The sequence below is a fragment of the Octopus bimaculoides genome, chromosome 5 (genome assembly GCF_001194135.2).
Source record: "Octopus bimaculoides isolate UCB-OBI-ISO-001 chromosome 5, ASM119413v2, whole genome shotgun sequence".
Taxonomy (NCBI): domain Eukaryota; kingdom Metazoa; phylum Mollusca; class Cephalopoda; order Octopoda; family Octopodidae; genus Octopus; species Octopus bimaculoides.
The window spans coordinates 40,093,398-40,104,630 of NC_068985.1; the positions used below are offsets into that span (position 1 = coordinate 40,093,398).

An 11,233-nucleotide genomic window follows, 5' to 3' on the forward strand; every position below is an offset into this window, starting at 1 on the left:
ACATCCACCCCTAGGGGTCAGCCACACTTAAGTGGCAATATACTACACTTTATCATGCAGTTACTGTTAATACTTCATTTAGAGAATTAACATTGCTATATATATATATATATATATATATATATATATATGGTGGTGGTGCTCCAACATGGCCACACCAACACACACACATTATACATACATAAAACAGTTTTTCATGCAGTTTCCCTTTAAAAAAAATTTACTCAGAAGGCATTGCCCAAAATTGAGACTATAAAGAAAGATATTTGTGCAAGATGCCATATAGTTGAATTGACATAGGAACACCATAACTGCAAAGTGAATTTCTTACAGAGACTGCCAAAACATCATTAATAATCTATTAAATCAAAATGATTGATAGATAGAAATTAACATAGAGTCCAGTTTTCATGGAAAGAATGCCAAAAAACTATATATTAATATTAAATGTTTATGATTTGCTATATGTAGAGAAATATATATATATATATATATATATATATATATACACACACACACATATATATACATACATATATATATATATATATATATATATATATATATATATATTGTGTGTTTGCATGTATTGTTTAATCATCATCATTATTATTATTAATATTATTATTATTATTATTATTATCATTATTAAGGCCATTGGATTGGCAGAATTGATAGTGCTGGAAAAAGGATTTTGGGAATTTATTCCAACTATTTATATATTTTGAGTTCAAATCTCACTAAGGTCAATTTTGTCTTTCAAAGTACCAGTCGGGTACTGAGGCTGATTTAATCAAATATTCCCTTCCTCTCACTAAAAAAAAAATTTTTTAGTTTTCTTTGTCTTATTAAAAACAATTATCATCATTTTAAAAATAGATATTCATATTGAACTTTAGACTTCTAAACAAAAAAAATTAATTTCAATTAAGATAAATGAAATTAATGAGTTTTTAACAGGAATGGAAATTTTTCTTCACTTAGGTCCAATGTTTGTATTAAGTTAATGGGAAGGTTGAATATATTTGCAAATACATGTATTCACGCAAGCACACACACTTTTTGTCAGTTCGTTTTTAACCATAAAAGTTAAGGCCATGCTAAGGCATTGTGTGTATGTGTGTATGTGTTTCTCCATAAAGTAATTTAAAGACAATGATAAACCATAAATGAAAACAAAAATAATTATGTTAACTATTAAATGTAGCAAGTATTAATGAAAGAAATGAATAAATTTGAAAGCCAAAAACAAAAAGAAAGAATAGATGAACCAAGAAACTACAATATCAAACCACATAAAATTAGTACTAAAATAAAGAGGACTTTTCCTAAACAGGGAACCAATTATTACTATTATCATTATACTTTTCAATATAAACTAATGAATCAGGTGTAAAATGATTCACCTGTATTTTCTTGGTCTGGCTGTGAAATAATCATTTCCTGTTCTGCAGTTGTAGTTGTTGTAGTACTAATAGTAGTTGTTGCATTAGCTGTTGTAGTTATTGTAGAAGTAGTAGTAGTAGTAGCTGTGGTATTTGAAGTCATTTGCCAGTTGTTGTTTTGTAGTTCATTTTGCATTGTGTTGACAATATTCATTCTGTGAGTATCATTCAATAAAACTGGTTGAGTTTGTGGTGTTTTGACAGTGTTAACTCCATGAATGCCAGCTGATAAATCTGGTTGATTAGATAATACATTTACACTAACTCCAGATGTGCTATGAGATAGCTGTGACAAATTAGAGGGTTTAAATGGATTTGATGCAAATGTGTTAAGAGGCCTATCTGATGGGATAGCAGCTTTAAATGGATTCATTCCAGAGGTGTTAAGAGATAGATTAGGTTGACTAAATGTTTGAAAGGAGTTGATACTAGACCTGCTTGGAGATATATCTGATTGATTAAAAGTTAGAAAAGGATTTACTCCAATTGTTGTGACATTAGACTGGTTATATATATTTAATGGATTAACTCCAGATATGTTTGTAGATATATCTGGTTGGCTTGATGTTTTAAATGGATTTATCCCAGATGTGTCTGGGGAAACAGAGTAGTCATATCTTTTAAGTGGGTTTATTTCAGACATGCTTGGTGGCAGATCTAGTACAGGAGATGTTTTTGCTGTGTTTATTCCATGTATATGAGGTGGTACACCTGATCTAGCCGCTTTAATAATGCTTATACCTGATGTACGAGGAGGAACCTCTGGTGGTTTAGATGTTTTTTTCACTATCTTACTATCAGATGGTTTATGCAATAAGTCAGATTGATATGAAGTGGAAATTTCTGAGCTGGCAGGAGTATAGAAGGGATTAGAACTTAGTTGGAGGGAGTGAATAGTTGTGGTAGGTCTTGTACATTCAGTTGTCAAAGAAATTGGATTGGGTGAGATGACAACTGAACTTACAGTAGACCTGTCTCCAATTGTGTTAGAGATAGCCTTATTTTCTTTAGAGTTTTCTATAATATTTTGGGGATCAACTTTACTATTTGTATAGTTATTTTGCTTATTTGAAATCCTATGAGACCTTCTATTACGTGAGCACAACAGTTCAGAAAGTAAACACTCTCCATTTAAATTATTAATGTGGTTTCTTATTAGTTCCTTATCAGCACTGTCTAGCCCTTGAATAGTTAAATTTTCATCAATTTTGTATATTTGATTATTTTCTGACTGACAATTACTAGCACTACATGTATCTTGAATATGATTTGGAACTTGCTCTTGAGGTTCAACATGTTCAAATGACTGCATAGGTGCTTGCAAAGAGTATGGCATTGTAAAATTAGGATGATGGCCATCTTTAATTTGATTTAGATTTTTGTTATCAACATGTAAATCTTCAGATTCCACAGGTTGGCTCTCTAATAAATAATCCTCTGCTTCATTACTAGTGTGGAAAGAAGGTACAGATAAGGATTTATATAATCTCTGTCCTTGTCCCAAGTCATCATCAAAATAAATAGCAGGATCATCTGTTGGAAAATGTTTGTAAGGATAAATATCATGGGGGTCATGTGACTGCATTAGAAAGGCTACTTCTTCCCTATCTAATTCATCAATAGGTGGAGGAGAATCTGGAGGTGAAGAATTTAAAACTGGAACTTCAAAATACTGGTTTGGTACATCGAAAAGAGATTCCCTATAAAATTCGTTATTGTCTTTGACAAAACTCTTTACATCACGGATATAAAATACTGGATTCACAGTATCATCATTATTCCTTGCTGTAGAATTCTGATGATCTTTGTCCCCATTTGTTAGAGGTGCTGTGATCTGATTGTAATCATTTTCAGTTTGGAAAGGATTGCAGTTTTCCTTCTGAGAAGATGGATGAGAATCAATGGAAGTCATGTTATTCATGACACTGTCTTTGTTCATTACTGTTAACTTTCTATCATGCTTAAAAGACAGGTTTTCATGTGGATTTCTTGTAGATTCTTCACCATATTGATACTTACTACCATTGAAATGAATATCATTTTCAGTTGAAGATGAACTAAAAGATGATTTATTTAAACAATCATTTGCATGTGGTGAACTTAATGTCAAATTGTTATGAATTGCTGAAATAGATGAATTATTTTCTGGAAAATTTCCATGAAAGTCATTGCTGCTGCTGTTGGTGTTATTATTTTCTAAATTCCTTGAGAAATCAAAAAAAGAGTCTCTGCATGATGATGACCTTGTCAGAACTGGAGAATGCCTCTCACGTTTATTTTCGTAAGGTGCCGATTCAGAACGAATATGTAATGATTGCAAATTTAGGCGAGGCAATGACCGAGCATGTTTTACATGAATTTCATATAAATGTGGAACTTCTTCAATATTAGTCCCATGAATAGGTCGGGGTGTGTATGATCCAAGATTGTCTTTTTTTCTTTCTGTAAGAACCCTTGGTAAAGTATTGTGTTGTTTTGAGTTGGAATCATTTTTGGTAAATTTCAATTTCTGATCTTTGTTCTCATTATCAAGTTGGGTATATTTCATACATAGATTCTTAACTGATTGTGATGACTTTATTTGACCTATCTCGGCATGTTTCACAGGTTGGTTTCTGTTAACACCTTTACTGTAAACTGCAAATCGATCTCTAAAAGGTTTTTGAAGCTTCAACCCTTGGTCATTATTTGGATTCCAGTGATTTTGGACAGAATGTAGAGAGCAATAGAATTCTCTTTTGCTTTGCGCATCATTTAATTCCTGGTAGAGTTGGTTCAGCATGCGAAGTTTTTTAGGGGGAAGCTTATTATAGTTATTGTTGTTTGGTTCAGACACAGCAGTACTAGAAATGCCATAGTGATTCTCAAGAACAGAAATCTGATTGAGTATGTCAAAGTTTTTCTTGAGCTTTAAAAATTTTTCAGATCTTTTCGAGGAATGTAGTATTCCAGCAGCATAAGACTGATAGGTATGATGATCTATACGATTAACAGGGTCATTACTACCAGGTTTGTGCTTGGATCGTTCCTCCTTCATCTCCTTCTGTGAGTTCCATAACTGGGCACCAAGCTGTGAAGCAAACTGTTTGTAGTTTGCTCTATTTTCTTCAAGAAGTGATATTTCTTCAGATACATTTCTCCTATACTGATCTTCATGTGCAGAATCTTTGACACCTAAAAATTTTGATTCATGAGCTAGCAAGCTGTCAGTTTTCATATGATTACTAATATTAGCTTGGTCTGATCTGTTCTGAGACCTATCATTGATAGAAAAATTGTTAGATTTAGCTAACTCCTCCTCAGTAGAGTTTTGATCTCTTGCACCCATTTCAAATCTAGTCATGGTATCATCAAAGGGAAATGTATTTTTAGGCACACTCTTCTGTTGATTAGCTTTAGGGTTTAGAGAGTAAATGTTTGTATTTTCTTCATTACCAGTGTATAGAGAATCACTTGTATCTTTGTCTACACTGAAGAAAGATTGTTGGTTTGTGTCATACTTATACAATGTTGGGCTTTGCATTTTATCAATAACATTACAAATGATGGAGTTGATGAACAGGTAAATGAAAGTATTGGATATTTTGCTAATGTGTTGCTTATTAGATGATAACAGAGGTTGGATAAAGTATAAAGGGTCCTTATATCTCATATTATCATGTGTTTTTGTTATTGTCTGAAATTCAGATATTTAAGAGACACAAAATAATTGGTGCACATTTCTAGGAGATGAACAAGATATGTTTAAAAAAATGGAGCTGGAAGCAGAATCATTAATCTTTCATGAATTATCGTTTGTATATGTGTATAATTACATAGAGCTTCCCAGAGTGGTAGTTATGAAAGGGATTATTGTTAGTCTATAAGCCAGACTGGAATCTAAATAATATTAGCAAATGAGGGGAACAACAGAACACAAGCTTTTCTATTCTGAGCTCTTTCTTTCTTTTTTCTTTTTTGTACTAGAAGGGGCCTGAGAATGGTTTGATAATGGGGCTGGAAAATGATGTATGTTATTGGTTGTCATAGTAACAACAATCATCATAGCACAGTAAATAATTAGTTAATTCTACAGCTCAACTTCATATGAAGTCAAGTAATCAATGTACTATGCTTAATGAGGCGAGCCATGCAAGCGGAGAAACCTGACATCAATAATTCCAAACTCTCTGCAATAAAAAAAGGCAACAAATGTTAGTGCAAGATATTAAAAAAAAAAAAAATTAAAAACAGAAGAACAATCCAAAAGATGCATTTTTTTTGTTAAATTTCTAAAAAAATTTTTTCAAGTTATTGACTTCATGCTTGAAAACAGAACAAGCCATGCACCATCTGAGATGTGTTATTTACAATACATATTAAATTTAAAATGCAGACATGCTAATATAACATCATTAGTAGATTGTACCAAAATTCAATAGTATTTATCATATGGGAACCTTCTACAATCTTTACAATTTAAGGTTCATATAGGTTATTAAAGAGAGGACTGAACCTAAACATCATAATGTAAAAACAAAAAAAATGATAATAAGGGAAACAGGTATGACATTCAAATATTTAATTCAAAACAGATTTTAAAATCAAAACGATATTAAAACTACATTATTTTTCGTATTAGTTCCAATCATTTATGGAACTATCAAAAGATAAATAGCTATTTTGAAGGATGATAATCTATAAAAATGAAGAAATTTATAGATAACTTTCTGATCAGAAGAATTTTTTCGTAATAATTTCTTCTTTAAGCACAAAACCAATTCTTGACAGATATAGGAGACAGTGGAATCCCTACAGGTATTAATCCATAATGATAAGGATTTCTAAACTTTAGCATCAGGATTTGAGCTCATAATATGAAGAGGTGTCAGTTATAACTATTTTTTGATTGATTCTGCTATCTGCTGCCATTAGCCCATTTTTGGTGATCAATTTAGTAAATGATCATCATCATTATTATTATTATTATTATTATTTACTCCTCTAAATAATGAAAGGAATGAGCTTATTTTACTTGATTTAATTTCAAAGTTAATTCCATTATTATTACTATTATTATTATTATTAATGTTATTATTATTATCGTTGTTGTGTCACTGATTAGTGGGTATTTGGATTGTTTTCTCCCTTACAGGCCCTCTTTTAATCAAAGTTACACTTTTAAATGCTAATATATGAAAAGGCATGGCATGTCGGGGGGTGCGGGTGTCAAACCTCTTAAATGAATATGTTAAAGCTTATGATTATATATATATAGTCCTTGACCATCTCTGATCAAGTAGGCCTACAATCAAAAATGTTCCATTCATCACCATCCTGTAATTCATTTTTCAAGTATATGTTATTCAATGTATCCTTAAGTTAATAACTTTATTGGGAAGAGTTTTGACTGCTATTTCTAGCAGGTCAAACAGCTATGTTGAAGTTCTTTGTTGTTGTTGTTTGTTTGTTTCTAGATCAACCCTTATCCAATAAGCCTATGACTAAAGATATTCAAACTGTGATCGTGCCATCTTGGTTTAAGATGTAATCTACAGTTTGGATTCTGTTGTTACTTCAATGAATGAGGGTTCAGCAAGGCAGAGCTGCACTGTGTTCTTACTTTGTTGTTTTGTTGTGTCACTTGGCTTCTGAAGAAGAGTGATGCTGGTATCCTGGTTTGCTGAATAATCTGCACAATGAATATCAAGATCAGAGCTTATTGACCCATAGCTATCAAGCCAATGTGATGAAAAATGGTGTAGACCCAAAGTGTCGATACTGCAACAATGGGATAGAAACAGTTGACCACCTAATCTTTGGATGTAAGGTTTTAGCACTTGTAGAGTACAAATCAAGACATGACAGAGTTGGCCAATATCTACATTGGATGTGTCGGCATTATAAAATCAAAACTGCTGACAAATGGTACAAGCACCAACCTAAGGTTGTAACTGAGGGAGAAAATGTAACTATTCTTTGGGACTTCCAAGTATGTACAGACTGAACCATCAAGACAAATAAACCAGATATATTATTGTGAAAGACAAAACAATAAAGTTTGTTTATTGATTGACATGACCATACTCTGTGATCATAATATCTCGGCAAAAGAATTTGATAAGCTCAGAAAACATAAAGATTCGCTAATCGAAATCAAAAAGATGTGGCATCTCAAGATGGTTACAATACCAGTGATTGTAAGAGCACTTGGAATGATCAAAAAAGGAATTGAAAATTATTTAAGAATGACTCCTGGCTTAACATGCATGCAGGAAATGTAAAAGATTGTCTTAACTGGTACGTCATATGTATTGAGAAGAGCATTATCGCTGTGAATTCCCCCCCCCCTATTTTATCTGTTTACTTTTCTATATTTTTTCCCCTTTTTCTCTCTGTCTTCCTCCTTTTCTCTATCACATTACTCTGTAAATGAACAATCTAGTGTGTTTGTTTTAATGGCCTACCAATGTACACAGTACATTTCTCTGCCCTAGGTGTCAGGAAGACACTTGGCAAGAAATGGAAACAGCATTGGAAGAAGATGCTAATGAAAATAATAATAATAATAATAATAATAATGTTTAATACAGGCACAAGACCATGAATTTGTGGTGAAAGGTGATATAAATTAAATTAACCCCTGTATTATATTGGCCCTAAGAAAATGAAAAGCAAAGTGAACTCTTGGGATATTAGAAATCAAAATTTGAACGGATATAACTCAATACTTGATTTACAGACATTCCAATTGAACATCAACTGTATCACTCTCACCAGTCTCAGAAGTATTTTGGTTAGTAACCTAATTAAAAATTCTAATAATAATGATGATTTCTAATATAGGCATAAAGCTTCAAATTCTGGAGAATACAGTATTTAGTTCATCAATTCAAAGACAATGAAAAGCAGCATCAATTTTTGAAAAATGAAAAGCAAAGTTAATGCACAGAAGAATGAAAGACAAAGTTGATCTTAGTGAGATTTGAACTCAGAATGCAAACAGATGTGACTAAGTACTATGACGTATTTTTATTTTGTGCTATACTAATTATTCCAGTCCACTGCTCTAGACCTAAGCTAACATTCTTTAATAAATGTACTTAGCTGACACTCAAATGGTGATGGTCACTAACAGGGTGGTGATGCTATCCAAAGACGTTTATTGCGATAAATCATAAAAATACAAGAAGTATTTAGATAACAGGAATGTATGTTGGTTTTTATCCCACTCAATTCACCTGTACCAAATAATAGCTTCATTGCTTTTAGGATATTAATCATCAACACCATCATTAACATTATCATTAAGAAGGGTAATGGCCGTAAGATTAAACTGCAGGCTACTGTTCACATGACTCTAAATTTAGATCTTATTACAGTTATTGTGCTACTTTTCCTGGGTAAGAGCGTCAACATTGCTTCATTTTGGCTGACCCAGCAGCAAAAATAGGCACTACTCACTCCCTAGTTTAGGGCCCAATGGTTAGTGGTAGGATAGGTATCCAGCTGTAACAAATAAATCCTCCTACCCATGTATGGAAAAACGAATATACAAAAGTAAAATAAAATAAAAATCATTATAAATATCATTAGGAACATAGCAGAAATACTATACGAGTACCAGACAAAATGCATTGCAGTATTCAGTTTCACTGTTTGCTGCTGTGAGTTCAAATCCTGTTGTGATTGATTTTGCCTTTCACACTTCTGTGGTGGTATGGGATAAATGGTAAAATCGTACCTGAATCAATAAACTATATATTTATCCTACAAAAATTATCCCTGTAAAAAATGTTTGCTTTTTCTCCACATGGGATCAATAAGCATCAGTAATACACTGTGTATATACTAAACTCCTCCCCATTAAAAATCTGTGATATTATGCCTCTCTTCTATAAATCTTTATTATTATTGTCTCTATAATGCTTCTTTGATTTTTTAAAATTTAATTACATGTTCAAGTCAACATTTCCTGTTATTCTTCTTGATATCATAACACAAACATCAATCAACAAATTGAAGACAGTTCAATAGGTTATACATACTCTCTTGTTAAAATGTTCTTAATCTAGTCAAATGAATTTATATTGATATTTTTATTGCATTTATAAAGTGCAATGTGCATTGTGAAACAAAGCTGCCTTTCTCAAAGTTGTAAGAGAAGTAATGAAGTGATTTTAGCTGGAAGTATTAATTTTCTGGGAAATTACAGTTAAAACTAATAAATAGATAAAAATGAGATTTGAAGCCAATTGTGTAGCTAGGACAAATAACCATTAAATGAAACCAAATATATAACCGGTATTTATTTTATTTTACTTCAGAAAGATAAAATCTCTTCTTGCTACTGTCTATGCACAGTATTACTGTAATCCTCACAATAACAATTATTATGGTGATAAAGAATAGATGGCAGGTTTGTTAGAGCACTGAGTTAAATGTCCAACATCCTGCCAAACTTACCGTCTATTCTTTATCACTACTCTCTATCAATAATAACAACTATTTTTAACACTAGCACAAGTGTTTTAGAACTGGGACAGATGAAAGGCAAAGTCAACTTGGGAGGGTGAGCGAACTCAGAATGCAAAGGGATTGAAGCAAACACCACAAAGCATTTTGTCTGTCATTAACTAAATCTTGAGCAGTAGACTTAATCCATTGCTCAGTTTAACACCACCATCTGACCCTTTTCTGCCTTTAGTGGAATCAACTCTGTTATAAGCATTCAAATGAAGTTGTAAGTCTAAGGTTAAACCAAGAGTCAGGGTTAAAAAATAAACTTTACCTCCCATGACCTTACTGTAATATGAATAAGTCTCCTTTATTCAAGGTCATAAATTTATAAGAAAGACATCTATTTGTATACATGACCAATACCTCATTTATCATTTTTAGAAAATGAAAAGCAAACTAATTAACTGATTTAATGTTGAAGTAAACTATTCAAGCAGAAACTCATTTAAGTTTTCCTTCAAATCTGTATTGGTACTTTAATTGAAATATTTGAATGTTAAGAAAAATTTTATAAAATAGATTCAATATATTTTTATAAAATTCTGGAATATTGAGTGATGTGCATGATTGTAAATGAGAGAGTAGGTTGCTATGAAAGGCCTCAGTCAATGTATGCAAGAGAAACAATTTTCTTGTCTTGCTCATTATGCATTGTGAATAGTCTGCTGGATGCCAAATATATATAGACAACAAATTTTCCCAAAGGTAAAAGAATACCAAGAACAATATGGAAAGAAGTGGAATGACAAGATGTTGGACATCTCACAGACGATAGAGGACTGAGGAGATGGCTGTATGCAGCACTGCCAACCCAGCCACCCAATTCCCTCAACATGAAAAAAAAAAAAAAAAATCACCATCAACATACATTCTGCACAACTATCATCAAATAATATAACACAACCACACAACACATACACTATCCAACATTAAAACACATAACTCACACAACACAAATAAAACACTCACTACTGAAGAAACTATCAACACTCACATTATTCATATAACACACAACAACAGATGCAAAACACTAAAGTAACACCAAAACAACAAATAATAATAAAAAAAACAAGAAATAACAGATGTAGCACAGTTCTATATTTAAGAGATGAGGAATTATGTACATTATTTACATTTGATGGATATTTGTCTTCATTTTGTTTGTTGTTAACACCTAATGTTTCGGCTGATATACCCTCCAGCATTCATCAGGTGTCTTGGGGAAATTTCGAACCTGGGTTCTCATTCCTAAGGTATTTTTCGATGTTATCATTATTATTATTCAGGTC

General features: G+C 32.0%; 1 protein-coding gene across 16 annotated transcripts in view; it reads right to left on the reverse strand.

Moving 5' to 3' along the window:
• The window catches only part of LOC106869124 (sorbin and SH3 domain-containing protein 1), a 482,929-nt gene that overhangs the window by 68,161 nt on the left and 403,535 nt on the right, over positions 1-11,233 (reverse strand). For 3 of the 16 annotated variants that reach the window (XM_014914675.2, XM_014914674.2, XM_052968336.1), the window contains exon 1: positions 1,407-5,539. The exons of the other annotated variants lie outside the window; for them this stretch is intronic. In XM_014914675.2, the coding sequence (XP_014770161.1) occupies positions 1,407-5,097 (3,691 nt within the window). In that variant the 5' untranslated portion in view covers positions 5,098-5,539. Of the gene's footprint in view, positions 1-1,406; positions 5,540-11,233 lie in introns of those variants that run through there. 16 annotated transcript variants of the gene reach the window in all.